Raw genomic sequence first — 19,243 nt, 5'->3', positions numbered from 1 at the left:
CAAATCCACAAGTCTCGCATTCTTCATCTCAATCTTAGTTTTTCCTGACTCCAGTATAATCACAACCATCCCTCCTCCATCACACAACCTTCTGCTATCTTTGCACTCTCAATCTTCCCCCTCAAGCCAAATTTGTTTCACAACTTTTCAAAACATATTTTTTGACCAAACTATTGGCCACTCCCAAACTCTCCATCTTTGACTTGGCATTTATTCTTTTACATTGTGCAATATATTGGGATTTTAAATGACACTTCATAAAAATACAATTTTTGTTGAGCAGTTTGAAAAATAAAGTGATTTTAACAAATTGGTCAAAGCAATCTTAATTCATAATGAACACTTAGATGTATTCAAAAAAAAGAATAACACTTTGTATTTTTACATACCTCTAATTTAGCATCCAGGTCTGCATCTGATGCCACGACATGTGCATCTTCTTTCTTCCCAGTGACCTTGATAAGGCTTTGCTTTGTTTTCCAGTATCTCTGTTGCATTTTGTTCACAACTGAACTGTCCTGGTCTCGGACGTATCGACTATAAAGTTCTCGAGCATATCCACTGATTAGTGAAACAACAAAGTACATTTCATCTTAAATATCTCATTGTTCTGCCAGTTTCTTGCGCTAACCTGGATAAATGTCAAGCTATTCTAACGAGGAAGTATATGGGAGCAGCTCTAACAATGACATGTGCTCAAATTGACCAACGATTAGGTACAGCTTTGTGATACAAATCGATCACTTTGAGTACTTCACATTTCAAACTAATATGATGATAACACAACATTATGTCTTGTCACATAGCTTAGAGTAAACATCAGGAAGTTTTAACATCAAGGAAGCAGACTGGTGACAATTGCAGAAACTGGGTAAATTAATTTAGAAAGTAAAACAAGAAACAGAAGTACATAATCAATGATCAGTCTGAAGAAGGGTCTCGACCTGAAACGTCGCCCATTCCATTTCTCCAGAGATCTTAATATTATTTTACGGATCTTAATCTCGAGTATGCTCAACGATTACTCTGTTGAAAGGAATTTCAAAAGACCTACAATCCTCTGGAGTAAAATATTCCTCTCGTCTCAACCCTGATATTCACCAACTTCCCCTGAGATTATCACCTTTCATTGTAGAACTTGAGTCAGGGAAAACATCACTATGTCCCATCAAACCATCCCTACTCCATCACACAACCTTTGCTATCTATGCACTGGGATCTTCCCCCTCAAGCCAAATGGGGGGGGACAAATTTTCAAAACCTTATTTTTGGAACCAAACATTGGCCACTCCCAAACTTCCCATCTTTGATTGGCATTTATTCTTAACATTGGCAGGCTATGGGATTTTAAATGACACTTCTAAATAATACATTTTTGGGAGCAGTTGAAAAATAAAGTATTTTAACAAATTGGTCAAAGCAATCTTAATTCATAATGAACACTTAGATGTATTCAAAAAAAAGAATAACACTTTGTATTTTTACATACCTCTAATTTAGCATCCAGGTCTGCATCTGATGCCACGACATGTGCATCTTCTTTCTTCCCAGTGACCTTGATGAGGCTTTGCTTTGTTTTCCAGTATCTCTGTTGCATTTTGTTCACAACTGAACTGTCCTGGTCTCGGACGTATCGACTATAAAGTTCTCGAGCATATCCACTGATTAGTGAAACAACAAAGTACATTTCACCTTAAATATCTCATTGTTCTGCCAGTTTCTTGCGCTAACCTGGATAAATGTCAAGCTATTCTAACGAGGAAGTATATGGGAGCAGCTCTAACAATGACATGTGCTCAAATTGACCAACGATTAGGTACAGCTTTGTGATACAAATCGATCACTTTGAGTACTTCACATTTCAAACTAATATGGTGATAACACAACATTATGTCTTGTCACATACCTTAGAGTAAACATCAGGAAGTTTTAACATCAAGGAAGCAGACTGGTGACAATTGCAGAAACTGGGTAAATTAATTTAGAAAGTAAAACAAGAAACAGAAGTACATAATCAATGATCAGTCTGAAGAAGGGTCTCGACCTGAAACGTCGCCCATTCCATTTCTCCAGAGATCTTAATATTATTTTACGGATCTTAATCTCGAGTATGCTTAACGATTACTCTGTTGACAGGAATTTCAAAAGACCTACAATCCTCTGGAGTAAAATATTCCCCTCGTCTCAACCCTGATATTCACCAACTTCCCCTGAGATTATCACCTTTCATTGTAGACTTGAGTCAGGGAAAACATCACTATGTCTACCTTGCAAATCCCCCTCAGAATCTCAGCTTCAATAAAATTACCTTTCATTCTTCCAAATCCCAGCTAGCCTATTCGTACAAATGTTCTGTCCCACACAGAACAATCCGGACATACCAGGGTACATTTACACCGCAATACCCCCAAGACACACTTTAGATAAGGAACAAAGGATAATCCCAACAATAGTGTGTTGAACCTTTGTTTCTGAAAATGCATGGACTCGGGCCACTTCAAATAAAAAGATCTAATTTGGGGAAATTGATTTTTTAAATCTCTGGAATCTCATAAGCCTCTCATAAGGGATTAAATGATAGCAAGTGATGATTTGGCTCAAATATAGCAGGCTGAACAGACATAAATGGTATACATACCAAATTATTGAAGATTCTAGGAGGAAGGATTTACTGACAAATAGAACAGTTAATTGGGGTGAATTCCATCCTCACTAACTGTGCACCAATAAAGGGAACAGCCTAATTCTCACCTTATTACATTTTTTAAAGAGTAAAAATTGGGTGGATTCCAAAATAAAACAAATCCAATAGATCGATGCAAAGGGACCTCGTCTGTTTAAAATGACCATTGCAAACTCAATTAATTTTGATACATGTAAGGAAATGTCATAAATAGAGTTACATAGTTAATCACACCACTCATTTTAAAACATAATTGTGCTTGTAATGTATCTTCAAGTTGCTTTTCTCAGCTACTACCTTGAAGCCTGGCCTTTGGAAGTGATGGAAAAGGTGATAAAAGAGGACACTAATCCAACGTTTTTCATTTCTGATTCTGAATTGATAATTTCCATTTCTCTTTGATCCTCTTCTCTGACTACATGTCCTCCCCAGGTTACAAATGTCCAACATAAGCCTAACCATACATCATAAGCAAGCATTTGGAAGACCAGGGGAATGGATTTGCCAGTTGATACATGACAGCCAGTATCTTGTGTGAGAGCTCAGTTCTGGGCATTATCTGAATGAATTAGTTAAATGCCCTGGTTTAACTAAACGTTGCCTCTGGTTAGCCCACACTTATATTTCTGTTTTGTGAACAGTTCAAATTATGAACAGTTTTCAGGAACATAGCCTTGTAGCAATATGGCAACGAGCGTTTCCAGAACATTTTTTAGACATTACAATAAATAGCAAAACTTACTAGTTTTGATGGTCCATGTTTCATCAGAACCTGAAAGAGATGTGAGATTTTAATTTTTTAATTAAATGTTCAGAATTTTACAGTTTTACTTGTGGAAATAAGCGAATATTTCCAAAACGATTTCCATTTTAAATTTGAAAGAGATAAAGTAAAAACCAGGAACGGTTTGACTTTCTTATATTTAATCATGCTTTTATGGTTCAAAATTAATTATTTCACTTCAAAAACAAAAGGTTGCTATAATTTAAATGAGTGTAAAAGTATCAGTAACAGTAGGAGTCTTTCCACTGGGTGGCACCAGCAATGGTTGCCTCGCCGTCAGTCTGTCTGCCTTTCTTCTTCGGTGTTTTTTTAGTATGTGTTAAATGTGTGTTTTAGTGTTCGTTAGCTTGTTTTATGTGGGGGCTGGTGGAGGGGGTTAAAGGAAACTTTTTCTAAACTCCTACCTCGACGGAAAATGATTTTTTCCCGTAGTGTATCTCCGTCCGCACTGAAGCCTAACATCGAGGAGTTGGCGGCCTTTGTTGGAGACCGATTTCGACAGCTCCACCGCGGGAGCTGTGGGACTTTAACATCACAGAGCTCACGATCCCTTTGCCAGGGATCGATCTCTGAGCTCTACCACAGGAACCTGCGGACGTTAACATCATGGAGCCTGCGGTGTCTGCTTAGAGACCAACATCGGGAACGGCAAGCCGCAGGAGCTTTGACCGGCCCGACGCGGGGGCGTCGACCACTGGCTGCGGTAGCTTCGACTGCCCCGACAGATGGTTCGACTGCCCCGACCGCGGGAGAAAAATGAGGGAAGGTTAGACTTTATTGCCTTCCATCACAGGGAGGTGTGTGGGGAATCAACAGTGGTGGATGTTCATGTTAACTTGTGTAGTTTAGTGTCTTGTTGCTTTTTTTGTATGGCTGTATGGCAATTCGCATATCACTGTACCTTAATTGGTACACGTGACAATAAAGGGTCTTTGATGCACCATACCATACACAATAACAGAACAATAGCACTGAAGATACACAGCCACATTCTGAAGCTTATGCACTATATTTTCCCTTTCTCACCATTTCATGTTTAAATTCAAGTTTATTTTTAATCATTCATGAACTTATTTAGCTTCCTTTGAAAGCATCCTTTGCCTCAAACACCCACAAAACAAATTCAAATTGCGCATGATGTCTCATTATGCTCCAGCATATCAGTTTCTTCCAAGTTCATTAATGGAATTTATTGCTGAATGTGTACATCTAATCTCTTACTCAGCATGTTAAACATATCTACATTCATCCTATCAAACATTGACATAGCTTTTATGAATCCTAATTAGATCAACATTTTTCTATAAAAAGAACTTCCTCTGTCAGAATTTTATAGCATAGAAACAACCCGTTCTGCCCACCGCATCCATGTCAATCATCATGCTAATCATATTTGCCTATATAATGTTCGTATCCCTCTGTGCTTTGCTTTGTGTGGACAATTTAACCCTGAAATCCCCTTATAAATCTCCTCCCTCTCATATTAAACCCATGCCTTTAGTTTTTGACCTACCAAGAGAAAGAGACTCTGGCTATCTGCCCTATGTCTTACATAATTGTATAAACCTCTATCAAATAACCTTTCAGCCTCCTTCATTCCAGGGAAAACAGGCCCAGCCTTTCTAAAATCTGATAACACAAGCCCTCCAATACAAGCAATATCACTGTGAATCTTTCCTGCACCCTTTCTAGCTTAAAGACATCCTTGCTATTGTGGAGTCCAGAATAGCACAGGATACTCCAAGTACGGCCTAACCAATGTCGAGACCCTGAATGGCAAAGGTGTAGCGGCGCCTGCTGGCGCATGCAGGTATCGAACCCGGCGTTCGGAAGCCGCAGTCACGTTACTCAGGAGGGGCTGCTGTTTTTCGCTCGGTTTCGCTATCGCACGGCAGTTGAGTGCTGACCACCATTGTGGCCAGACGTGTTGTAAGAACCTGTGAGCTAAGAACCTATTTTCAGAATAAAATAAGTTATAAAACTTAGTTGTCGTTGTTGCGACCGCCAAAACGGTACGATTTTTCCAGCGTTTCTATAGACAGGGAAAATTGAACTTCAAATCCTCAATTTAACCATATAACCATATAACAATTACAGCACGGAAACAGGCCATCTCGGCCCTACAAGTCCGTGCCGAACAGATTTTTTTCCCCTTCGTCCCACCTGCCTGCACTCATGCCATAACCCTCCATTCCCTTCTCATCCATATGCCTATCCAATTTATTTTTAAATGATACCAATGAGCCTGCCTCCACCACTTCCACTGGAAGCTCATACCACACCGCTACCACTCTCTGAGTAAAGAAGTTCCCCCTCATAAAACTTCTGTCCCTTAATTCTGTCATGTCCTCTTGTTTGACCCCTATTCTCAAAGGGAAAAGCTTGTCCACATCAACTCTGTCTATCCCTCTCATGATTTTAAAGACCTCTAGCAGGTTTTAACTTCTGCGCTCCAGAGAATAAAGACAGGTTGTTGAAAACCCAGGCAACATTCTAGAAATCTCCTCAATTTTGTTGACATCCTTCCTATAATGGGCAACCAAATTTCCGCTAATTTTATTGAAATTCACTCGCGTTGGAGAATTTTGTGACATAAAATGTTCTTGTTTACCTACAATTCCACTTTGGTACTCGACTTAACGGGTCTGAAAGTTTGCATCCCTCTCCCAGTCCTTCCCATCCTATCCCACCATAATGGAAAAGCAATCCATGTCAAGTATTGTCTGGCCTGAGACTGCTCCTAAGCCTCCCCAAATTGTTTTTATTTTTTTCCCTTTCATATTGATCCTGAAGAACGGTGTGATTCTTCAGAGTTTTGAATATTCTGCTCAAGATCATTCATAGTCATACAAGCCCTTCGGCCCATAACGATTAACATATCCTATCTACACTGGCTGCACCTGCCTGCATTTGGCCCATATCCCTTTGAACCTATCAATGTACCTGTGTAAATGTTTCTTAAATATTGCGATAGTGCCCGCCTTAACTACTTCCTCCCGCAGCTCGTTCCGTACACCCACCACCCTTTGTGTAAAAAAAAGTAATCCTTTAGGTTCCTATTAAATCTTTCCGCTCTCACCTTAAAGGTGTCTCCTCTGGTTCCCGATTCCCCTACTCTGGGCAAGAGATTTTTTGTGTTTACCCAATCTATTCCTTGCATTATTTTGTACTCCACTAAGATCACCCCTCATACTCCTGTGCGCTAAGGAATAGAATCATAGCTTGTTCAACCTCTCCTTATAAAACTCAGGCCCTCGAGTCCTGGCAACATCCTTGTAAGTGGTCTCCGCACACTATTTAACTTGACATCTTTTCTATAATATCGTGCCCAAAACTCTAAACATAATACTCGAAGTGTGGCCTCACCAACATCTTGTATAACCGCAACTTGACCTCACAACGTCTATACTTAATACTCTGACTGATGAAGGTCAATGTGCCAAAAGCCATTTTGATCACCCTATCTACCCATGATGCCTCTTTTGAGGAACTATGTTCCTGCACTCCTAGATCCCTCTGCTTTACAGCACTATCCTGAGCCCTGCCATTCACTGTGTAGGTCCTGCCCAAGTTAGACGTTCCAAAATGCAACACCTCACAGTTCTCTGTATTAAACTCAGCCCACCTGGCCAAGCGATCAAGATCCTGCTTTAATTTTTGACAACCATCGTCACTTCTACAATACCACCCACTTTTCTGTCATCTGCAAATTTGCTGGTACGATCTCAACCAAATCATTGATACAGATGACAAACATTAAGGGGCCCAGCACTGAACCTTGAGGCACACCAGCAGTTACAGGCCACCAGTCTGGAACACAACCTTCCATCATCACCCTCTGCTCCCTTCCATGCAGATAAATTTCTATCCATTCAGCCATGTCCTCTTGGATCCCATGCAATCTAACCTTCCAGAGCAGCCTACCATGCAGAACCTTGTTGAATGCAAATTCCTAAAGGAAAATTCCATTGCTGCTGTGCTCTGGACACGACCTAAAAACATCTGAAATCTAACCATTAATAAAACAGGATATGGAAATGTTAAAACAATTTCAAACAAAATATGAAGCATACAATTTAAATGGTACCACATGTTAAATGCTTAAATTCACTGGAAATATGTACCTGCAAAAGCAAATGATTATAAAAAATGGTACAAAATGGACCTTAAATTATACTTTTGGACTGAGGTAGACACCACTGAGTAATATGCCTAGCCAACATCACTTGACAATTGGATTAACATTTCCCCACATGACATTCCAGTCTCCACACACCAAAACTGAGCAATTGTCACGTAAGCTGCCTCTGTCCCAACAGAGCCAACAATCTTCCATCCTGGAAGTCAGTTGGGTTCCTATGCTCCCAACTCCCCCTTCCTTTAACATCTGTGGGTGCAGGCCCAATTGCGTCCCTCTCGCTCAAGATATGGAGTCAACTCAGAAAAAAATTTGGTTTACAAGGCTCTTCCATCTTGACCCCACTGCTTAAAAACCACATCTTTAAACCTTCAAGTACAGACCAGGCATTCAAAACCTGGCATAGCAACGGTATCAGTAGTATCAAAAACCTATACAAGGATGGCATCTTTTCGTCTTTTGCGGAGCTCTCGTCCAACTATAGCCTCCCAAACTCCCACCTTTTTCGTTTTTTCCAGATTAGGGATTTTGTGAAGAAGACATTCCCCCATTTCCCAAATCGCCCCCCTGAAACCCTGACCGATACCATCTTAGCTCTAGATCCCAACCAGAAGAAATGCATCTCCGTTTTGTATAACTTGTTAGGGTCGGTTATATTGAAACCTCATACCTCATTAAAAGCCAACAATCTTCCATCCTGGAAGTCAGTTGGGTTTCCAGGTGTGTCACTTCATGCACTGGCTCAATGCAAAAGACTTCCAGTCCTTAAAGTGAATCAGGTTTCCAATAGGAAGTACGGAGCAACATAGCCAATTCAACTGGGGCAGAACAGTGGTGCAGCCAGTACAGTTACTGATTCACATGTCTGACATGTTAGTTCAAGGTATATCTGTGAGAGGCTTGCACCTCCTCCCTATAACCACATAGGTTTGCCCTGGTGCTTGATAATATCCCAAAGATAAGTAGGTTGGTAAGTTAATTTGCCACAAGTTGCCTCTAATGTGCAACTAGTCGGTAGAATCTCAGGGGAGTTGATGTGAATGCGGAGAGAATATAATGGGATAAGTTTAACAAGTGCTTGATAGTCAGTGCAGACTCAATACGCGAAAGGAACTGTTTTTGTGTTGTACGAATACAGTCGGCTAACTCGAAAGTGCTGAGTCCTGATCTTGATTGAAAAATTCTGTTTGAGATGGTGTTGAGCACACTCATCAAAACAGTGAACAAAATCAATCATAGAGATTACAAAAAGATCAGAATAAAATGGAGAATTTAAATTTCAACTAAGAATGGTACCAATTTACTTTTACACTGTATATACGAAAATCTCAATCTAAAACACTTGTTCACAAATATCGATGGATATTTGTAAACTCTACATTATAAAGAAACAAACACATTATTAAGAAATCAATACTAACCAAACTTGAATCAATCAATAAATTCAGTGAAAAAGAAATGGCAAATCAATAAATATTGCACAATTGAATAGTCATAAATTACTAAAGTCATTGAACCATGTGGATTCAGATATATAATCAATAGAGCAGTAGACAGTACTGAATAGACTAAAGGGCAGGTTAACAAATCAATAATTTAATGGGGTAATAGGCAACTGTATTAGAATTAATAATGGGGCAATGGCCAAATCAATACATTAATAAGGGGTTTCAACAGTTTAACAGAGCACATTTAATCAGTTAGTAAATAGAAAAAAAGTAAATTGATGGTGAAATCAGCTCCAATTATAGAACATAGGGAAGCACATGGACAGGTCCTTCACCCCACAATATTTGTGCAAAACATGATGATAAAAACCAACTGAGTGCACGTGATCCATATCCTTCCATCCCCTGCATATCCAGGATTCTAAAAGTTCATTAAATGCCATTATAGTATACGCTTCCATAACCACATCCAGCAGCGTGTTCCAGACACTCACCACACTGTAAACAGCATGGCCCAGATCTCCTTTAAACATTGCCCCTCGCACTTCAAAGCATAGTGCTTTAGTATTTGATATTTCCATCATGGGAAAAACATTCTGAGTCTACCTTAGGTACAGTCTCGGTCTTGGTAAATTGAACAGAAGTTTGGGGAAAAAAATGAATAAAATAAAAAGTAAATTACTAATTTAATATAGAAGAACACGAGTCAGCAGAGAAGGCACAAAGGAAAGGCATAGAACCACCTCTATGGTTTCCCCAAGGATATGGAGAAACAGGAGGTGCCGTATTAGGCTGAGACACAGGGGCACGCCTGGTATGAGGACCATGTCCAGGCTTCAAGGAAAAAAGGGAAAGTATACTTAAGTTTTTGGGAAGGTTTGGGGAGCTGACCAGAGTGTTATGTCATTTTGTTTTAATATTCATCGGAGGAGGATAATATGTCAGGTTTAGGTGGGTTATACCATCACCTGCACATGTTGGCAAAAATTTGGTAATTACAACATGAAATCATTCATCATGAAACATTTTTACGGACATTAATATAGATTTTTCTACTGACACAAAAGCACAACTGAAAAGCATCAGGAAATATATTTGCAGAGAAGCATTTTCCATGCACAATATAAAGTATAGATCCTCTGAAGGCATCATGCAGGAAGTCAAGGACAAGTTTTCATGCAACACAGAGTCTGACATAAAATTAGACAAAAGGCACTCAGATTAAAATTGTCAACTTTAAATTTATACATCCTATTTTAATGTTTTCATTATAAATATTGACAAATGAATTATAGAGAGTTATCAAGAGAGGCAAGAGGTTAGATTACTGGAACCTTGACAAATATATTTGTATTCTCTCTAGCCACAGGGATAGAGAGTAACAAATGTTATTTTCTTTAAGGAGGGAAATAGGGATAATCTGGGAAAATATAGGCTAGTGAGCCTCACATCAGTGGTAGGGAAGTTATTGGAGAGGATTCTTAGGAATAGGATTTACTCACATTTGGAAGAGAATGGGCTAATTAGTAACAGTCAGCACGACTTTGTCCATGGCAGGTCATGTCTCACAAACGTGAATGAGATTGTTGATCATGAGATAAAGATGGTAGATGAGGGTGGGACAGTGGATGTTGTCTACATGGATTTTGATAAAGCATTTAACAAAGTCCCTCATGGTGCACAGAGTCAAAAGATTAAGATGCATGGAATCTACAGTAACTTGGAATTTGGAACTGCCTTAGAAGACAAAACAGTTTGCAGATGGCACACAAATTGGTCATGCTACAGACAGTGAAAGAGGCTGTTAAAGGATACAGATCAGTTAGGTTATGGACGTAGAAATGGCAGATGGAGTTTATTCCAGCAAATATGAGATGTTGCACTTTGGAAGAACAAATATAAGAGGAATATATATATAGTTAATGGTATGAACCCCTAACAGCACTTCTGTACAGATGGTTCTTGGGAACCAAGTCTGTAGCTCCATGAAATAGCAACACAAGTCAATAGTGATTTTAAAAAAAAGGCATCAGGTATGCTTGCTACATCTGTCCTGATATTCAATACGAGTTAGGAAGTTACTCTGCTGCTTTATTGGACTTTGGTTAGGCCATATCTGGAGTATTGTGTGCAGTTTTGGTCACCCTCTTACAGGAGGGGTGTAGAGACTTTGGAGAAGGTGCATTAGGGGGTTCATCAGGATGTTACCTGGATTACCAGATGCTGGTTTATACCAAAGATAGACACAAAATGCTGGAGTAACTCAGCGGGTCAGGCAGCATCTCTGGAGAAAAAGGATAGATGAGCATCAGAAATTGAGGGGATACCTTATTAAAGCATCAGAAATCATGGAGGCATAGTTAGAGTAAACTGTCAGAAACTTTTTCCCAGGATGGAAATGTCAAATACTGGAGGACATAGCTACAAGGTCGAATAGGGAAAGTTGATAGGAGATGCAAGAGGAAAGACCCCCCCCCCAAATGTAGCAGGTACACTTGAAGCATTTAAAAGGCTATAAGGCACATACAAATGCAGCGAATGGAGGAATATGTTTGTTCCTGTGCTAGACTGTTCCATATACTGCTCTATAAGTTGTTCATGAAACCTACTGGACATAAACTTGCCAAATTGTAATTAGATTTATTTACTAGTGGTGATGTCGCAACAATTCACAATCCCAATTATTGATGGAAAGCACATATAAACTAATATTTTTATTATAGCTTGTTTATATATTGCAAAAAATAAGCTACTACAAGACTGACCACAACTAAACCCACGAAAAGTCCATACCATTAATATGTAAGGAATACATGTAACATTGATTAGAAATGTAATTTTTTCACTGTACAAATGGTTGTGTTTTTTTTCTCCAATACAGCAATATCAGATACTTTCAATTTGAAATTACCAAGGTTAAAATGTTTTACCAGCTATGTTTATAAACACGTTGATTAAAAAAAATACCACCTTCTCAGAGTCTGGCTATTCTTTGCTTACAAATTGACGACTGTGTTACTTTTGATGGACAACCAAAGCAAATTTAACACTATAAATTCCCCATTCAGAGAAAAAAAAATAAGTTTTCAAATATCTTGCATAGAGACCTTTATTCATTAGCAATAAGGATATGCTTTTTTTTTTTTTTTTGCATAATTTCATCACTGACAATACATTCTCGCCGGAGTCGCCGGTGTATTTTTTCTTCTCTCTCTAGTCAGAAATACAGGGATAATGCAGCAGTTCGTATGGAGGGGGAATGCGAGTTTCTGCCATCTTGACAGCAACCATACAGACCCAGGCATCCGCCACCGGCTCACGCACAATTCAGCCGCACTCTTCCGAGCTGCCTTTCCATATGGAAACCGACCCGTCACTCGTCAAACGCGTCGAACGAAAGAAAAACACCAAGCCTGTGACATGTCAGCTGCAGCCTCGCAATTCAAGTGCATACCTCATTGAGCTTCCCTTGCTAATGCTGCCATCGTCAACGTAGAAGAGGAGGAGAGAAATCTACAAGCAATTTTGTTTTTAATTGACCTATGTTTAAAACGATTAAATAAATTCCACCCTAGCAACAACATGACAATTGGTTGGGACGAATAATTGGCAGCTACCTACCTATCTACGCGGCGGTGGCAGCAGCGGGAGGTGGCTCCGGCTCCGGCTCCGACTCCACCGGCTGCAACCTCCGCGCTCTCCCCGGGCCGCCCAGGTGTGTCCCTGACGCACGCGCGCGTCAACAATGTCCCGCGAACACGTGACGTTCCAGCAACCTGTAACTCCGCCGCCGGGATTCCTTCCACCTCAAGCCAAGCACTAACGGAGTTTCCTCTCCCACAGCTGATGCTTCCTCTCCCACAGCTGATGCATCCTCTCCCACAGCTGATGCATCCTCTCCCACAGCTGATGCATCCTCTCCCACAGGTGATGCATCCTCTCCCACAGGTGATGCACTGCATGTGGTGCCTGGCATCATATGTGGCAATCTTATATGGTATCCTTTTTGGTATATTTTACTGCATCTTATGTGATATCTCGTACTGCATCTTATGCGGCATCCTATGTGGTATCTTATACTTCATCTTACGTGGTATCTTATACTTCATCTTACGTGGTATCTTATACTGAAGAAGGGTTTCGGCCCGAAACGTTGCCTATTTCCTTCACTCCATAGATGCTGCTGCACCCGCTGAGATTCTCCAGCATTTTTGTGTACCTTCGATTTTCCAGCATCTGCAGTTCCTTCTTAAACATCTTATACTGCATCTTATGCATCTTATGTGGCATCCTTTGTGGTATCATACATAGAAACATAGAAAATAGGTGCAGGAGTAGGCCCTTCGAGCCTGCACCGCCATTCGATATGTTCATGGCTGATCATCCAACTCAGATCCAATACAGCATCTTATGTGGCATCTTTTGTGGCATCTTTTGTGGCATCTTATACTGCATCCTACGTAGCATTTATGTTGACGTGGCATCTCATACGATAGGCTTCCCAATAGCCAGCAGGAGATAGATGAACAGATATGAAGACGGATTGTGGAAAGATGCAAAAGCAACAGGATCGTTGGAGCGGGTGACAGTGGTGGTAATGCCATCGAATGCCAGGGGGTTTGGTTTAGATAACAGATACAGCGCGGAAACAGGGCCTTCGGCCCACTGTGTCTGCGCTAGCCAGCGATCCTCATATTCTAATGCTATCCTACACACATTAGGGCCAATTTACAATTATATCAAGTCAATCAACCTGCAAACCTGTACATCTTTGGAGTGTGGGAGGAAACTGGAGTTTACGGAGCAAGCCCAAGCAGTCACAGGGAGAACATACAAACTCCGTACTGACAGCACCCAAAGCGAGGATCGAAACCAGGTCTCTGGCATTGTAAAGGAACTCTACCACTTGTTGGATATCGTTATTGCCTGGCACTTGTGTGGCACGGATGTTACTTACCACCTATGAAGTCGGTATTGTCCTGGTCTTGCTGTAGTTGAATGTGGACTGTTTCATTTTGTGAGAAGTTGGGAATATTGCTGAACATTGTGCAATTATCAGCAAACATCCATACTTCTGATCTTACAATTGAGGGAAGGGCAAAGATGAAGCAGCTGAAAATGGTTTGGCCTGGGATACTACCCCTAGGAATTTCTGCAGTGATGCCCTGTACCTGAGATGATTGACCTCTAACCAACACAACTTACTTCCTTTGTGCTAAATTTGATTCCAGCCAGCAGAGGGTATTCCCCTTGATTTCTAGTAACTCTAATTTAGCTTGGACTCCTTGATGCCATACTTGATCAAACACTGCCTTGATGTTAAGAGCACTTACTTTCACTTTACCTTGGTAGTGCAACGCTTTTGTCTATGGATTATACCAACACAATAATAATGTTGGGTGCTGGGTTAATTTGGCAGATCCTAAACTGGGATTCCACGAACAGGTTGCAGCTAAGTAAGTCATTGCTTCATAGAGCATTACAGCACAGAAACAGATCCTTCGGCCACCCTGTCCATATCAACAGTTGGCCTTCCATGCAAAAGTCCCACTTGCTTGCATTTGGCCCACAGCCCTCTAAACTCTTCCTATACATGAAGTTTGATAGCACTATTAATGATCCCTTCCATCACTTTGGTGATGACGGAGAGTAGAATATACATATTGAGCTGGCCTCAAAAATTCTATTGAATTTGTTAAGCATGATTTCCATTTCATAAACCTACTCTGCCTTTGTCCAATCCTGTTAATGTTTTAGTTTTCTCTTATTGTATGATTTCATAATAGGTGCCAGCATTTTTCCCGTTACTGATATTAGGCTTACTGGACTACAATTTGTCTCTGCCTTGCTTTTAAAATAGTGAGGTTATATTTGTCATCCAATATGTAAGAACTGATCTAGAATCCAAAGAATTTTGAAAGATGATCACCAGGGTATCTACTACTTCCAGAGCCACTTCCTCTGGATAAAATAGAAGTACTTGATCAAAATTTACTTAGCTAAATGGATTTAGCTTAATTAATCAGTCTTGCTTCTTGTTTCTTACTATTTGTTCTACTTATTTATTATTTTGTATTATATTTTTATTTAATGCATATATTATTACTTAAATATTACTTCCATGTAATTAATTTACTTTAACAAGTCTAATAGATCTGATTATTGCTTCGTGTAGTTAATATTGTTTCTTTGTTTAGTTTATTTGTTAGATATTTTTCTTTACATGTCTGTTTTCCACCCTTAACAAATTCTGTTCTCAGTGACTCATTGCATAAAATGACTCAGCCAGATGTAAGCTGCAGAATTCAGATTTGGCAGATATCCTTCCAATGTATGGTTTAAAATTGCACAAGCTTCCACTTGTTATTCCATTTCCAGCCACAATAATTAGACCCTATTTCAAAGAATAATACAATAATAGAAAGAGAATGGAAAACTCCTTCATGCTTCAAAAACATCACCTTTTGGCCAAGCCATCTCACTCATTTCAATTCCTTGTCCTGTCCCCATGCAACATGCCAATTCTTCCCTCCCACAAATATTTATTGGTTTCTTCCACACTTGCTTGCAAGTCACTGTGGCCCCAGTTCCTACAGTCCTTTCTGACTCGCAAGTACCCTGGTTTGCATGCTCCCTTGAAACTTACCATTGCTTTGCTTCCCACACTTCCTTTACCTAGTTAACAAAAAGATTTATTACTCTCCTGTGATAAAGAAGAGTGATAAAATCTGAAGAAAAATGAAGTAACATTCAATGAAATGGCTTGGCTTGTATACTTTGGAATTTAAAGGATGATAGGGGATCTTATTGAAATATAAAATTATTAAAGGTTTGGACACGATAGAGGCAGGAAATATGTTCCCGATGTTGGGTGGGGGGAGGGGGTGGTCCGGAACCAGGGGCCACAGTTTAATAATAAGGGGTAAGACATTTAGGACAGAGATGAGGAAAAACTTTTTCACACAGAGTTGTGAGTCTGTGGAATTCTCTGCCTCCGAGGGCAGTGGGGGTTGGTTCTCTGGATGCTTTCAAGAGAGAGCTAGACAGAGCTCTTTAAGATAACGGAGTCAAGGGATATGGGAAGAAGGCAGGAACGAGGTATTTCCTAGGACTGGTGGTGTAGCTTTCAAGCTTCTCTATCTTTTGCCAGGCGGGAGCAGAGAGAAAAGAGAATTAGCGGGATGGGACGTCTCTGATTATGTTGGCTGTTTATCCGATGCAGTGTGACGTATGGTCTTTGTGATAGACTGAGCTTCATCCACAACTCTCTGCAATTTCTTGTGATCTGCGGCAGAGCTGTCTCTCAAACCAAGCTGTGATGCAACCCAGTGTAAAATTATGAGAGACACAGATGGGGTAGATAGTCAGAATCTTTCTCCAAAGATGGCAATATCAAATACCAGAGGTGAGAGGGGCCAAGTTTAAAGGAGATGTGTGAGGCAAGTTTTTCAACAGAGGGTGCTGCGTGCCTGGAATGCACTGCTGAGGGAGGTGTTAGAGGCAGATATGATAGTGGCATGTAACAGACCTTTGGATAGGCACATGGATATGCAGCAAATGGGACGATATTGATTATGCGCAGGCAGGTAAGAGTTGGTCTTGGCATCATGATCATCTAAGACAATGTGAGCCGAAGGTCCTGTTCCTGTGCTGTGCTATTCTACGTAATATGTTCAATGACTATGCTTTCTATGATGCAACTGTAGAAGTTTGTAAAAGTCATTGGAGACATATGGAATTTCCTCACTCTCCTAAGGAAGTAGAATCTTTGCCGCACCTTCTTGGCTGTTGCATCAATATGGTTGGTCCAGGACAGATAGTTGGTAATATTAACGAGGAACTTGAAACTCTCAAGCATTTCCACTTTGGCACTACTTATGGTGATTGGGGCATGTACTGCACTATGCTTCCTGAAGTCGATAACTAGCACCTTTACCTCGCTGACATTGAGGGGGAAGCTATTGTCCTAACATCATGCTACTAAGTTCTTGTATTTACTATTCAAGATCTATGTTTTCCTTTTCGTATTTTTAATCTTTCACTCAAGCTATTCTTCAATATCTCACACTGATTGTCGCTTAACATCTTCATATCTCACTTAATATTTCACTTCAATATTTCACACTAATTCTCCATCTCAACACTCAATAACAGTAATGGCAGTGGACAGAATGAGAGGTGGTGGAATAAGGCAAAATTAGCGGAAAGTAGACCAAGTGCGAACCTGTTGGGTTCCGTTTCCCCAACGTAATATTTAAACAAACTGCGCACGTGCGGCCTGACAGGTTCCCGTTGTGACGCCAAACACCATAGGGTCTGCTCCCCAACGCACCCGTTCCCTACCCGTGGCCCCCAAGGAAGGCCACATCCTCCAACTCAAGCCATTCCCGAATGCACGTGAAGCTGATCACTGATAGCCGAGCCATTGTGACATCATTATTCGAAGCTGGTCATTTTAAATTAAATTATTTTGATTTTTTTTTAACTTTAATCAGTAATGTCGAGAACTAAAGCATAAAATGTTCAGTGAAGGCCTCGGCGGGAAAAATGTCAATCGGAATATGATAAAATTACCCCGTAGTGTATTTGCGAAGATGTAAAGTCAACCACATATACACACACATATTTAAGATCAGACTTTTAATAAGTACTATTATTTGTTTATTATTATTATTTGTTTATTTGTTCCGAACAAGTAAAGACATAAATAGGAATAAATAACAACAACAAAATCGAAGTAGTCAAACAATTGGACATTCCAGGCAATATTTGCAAAGCAATGAAAAGCATAAAGCAAAATTTAAATGTCCAACACTTTTTCTTTACAAGCTCGAAAAGGAGTGAGAAGAAGAATAACTTATTTAATCTCACCCCTTCTCCCTAAACCCTTCTTCCATATTTAATAATTAATTAATTAATAATAATAGCCTAGACAATTTTTAGAGATGCATACAGAACATAAATAAATAATAAATAAAATAATAAATAAACATTAACCCCTGTTTGTCAACCATCCCCTTCATCCCTGTACCTTGTGAAAAAAAGTTTTTGTGTGTCATTTTGAACTGGTTCATATTTGGACATTGCTTTAACTCCACATTCAAACTGTTCCACAATCCTACTCCACAGACCGAAATACAAAAAGATTTTCTGGTCGTGCGGACTCTTTGTACCTTAAAATTAAATATTCTTCTTAAATTATAACCCCCCACTCGCTCATTGAATAATTTTTGTATATTTCCAGGTAAGTTTTTATTTTTGGCCCTAAACATTATCTGTGCTGTTTTAAATGCAAACAAATCTTCTAATTTTAATAATTTTGACTGTAAGAATAATGGATTAGTGTGATCCAGATACCTGACATTGTGAATAATACGTATTGCTCTTTTTTGCAGAATAGTTAATGAATGTAGTGAACTTTTATAGTTATTGCCCCCAGACTTCTGCACATTAATTTAAATAGGGTAAGATTAGTGAACAGTAGAGAATGCGGAGTGATTTGTGATCCAGAACCTGCTTAACTTTGTGTAATACAGAAATGCTTTTTGACAGTTTGGATTGTACACGTTTAATGTGTGATTTCCAGCTGATTCTATCATCCATTATAACCCCAAGAAATTTATTTTCATGAACTCGTTCAATTTCAACCCCATGACATGTGATACTAGACCAAGTGGGACCCATTGGGCCCCATCCCCCAACATGGGGGGGGGGTCGGTGTGGCGTCGGCACTCACCCTGGACACAGGTTCCCCTGGAGCCAATCACCCCTTCACCCCCCAAAATAAAAATTCTGGAATTTATGGAGGCAATCAATCGTCCCCAGGATGGGGGGAGTGGGGGGGAATGGGTTGCGGGGACAGGGGCAGGGGGAGGGGGCAGGGGCGGGGGGGCTGAGCAGCATGAGCTTGACTTGTGGGGAGGGGGTTGCAGGCAGCATCGGAGGAAAGTTCTGGAAATTATTTTGTAAAACGCCAATCAATCTTTCAGTCATTGAATAGACTTGACTGATTGACTCGATTCCCCCCAAGTCATACACGTTCCCCCCATGACCATCCCCGTAACGTGGGACCATTGGGCCCCCATCCCCCAACATGTGCGGCCCAGTTGGGGGGGCAGGGGGGTGTGAGTCGGCGTGGCAACGTGGAAATGGCAATATTCCACCACTCACCAATTCCCCCAACGCAACGC

General features: G+C 40.3%; 1 protein-coding gene across 6 annotated transcripts in view; it reads right to left on the bottom strand.

Annotated features, from left to right (window-relative positions):
* Nucleotides 1–13,114, bottom strand: part of ica1 (islet cell autoantigen 1) — an 87,079-nt gene extending 73,965 nt beyond the window's left edge. The window contains exons 1-4 of one of the 6 annotated variants that reach the window (XM_055662078.1): nucleotides 12,671–13,114; nucleotides 11,262–11,337; nucleotides 3,426–3,455; nucleotides 1,490–1,661 (exon numbers count right to left, since the gene is read on the bottom strand). In XM_055662078.1, coding sequence (XP_055518053.1) covers nucleotides 1,490–1,661; nucleotides 3,426–3,442 — 189 coding nt within the window. In that variant the 5' untranslated portion in view covers nucleotides 3,443–3,455; nucleotides 11,262–11,337; nucleotides 12,671–13,114. The other 5 variants (XM_055662056.1, XM_055662047.1, XM_055662039.1 and 2 more) reach the window with 5 other exon arrangements.
* Nucleotides 13,115–19,243: the final 6,129 nt, after the last annotated feature.

This window comes from Leucoraja erinacea, chromosome 2, assembly GCF_028641065.1.
Source record: "Leucoraja erinacea ecotype New England chromosome 2, Leri_hhj_1, whole genome shotgun sequence".
Lineage (NCBI taxonomy): Eukaryota > Metazoa > Chordata > Chondrichthyes > Rajiformes > Rajidae > Leucoraja > Leucoraja erinaceus.
The sequence above is the reverse complement of the archived record's forward strand: the minus strand, read 5'-3'. Positions and strand labels throughout refer to the sequence as shown.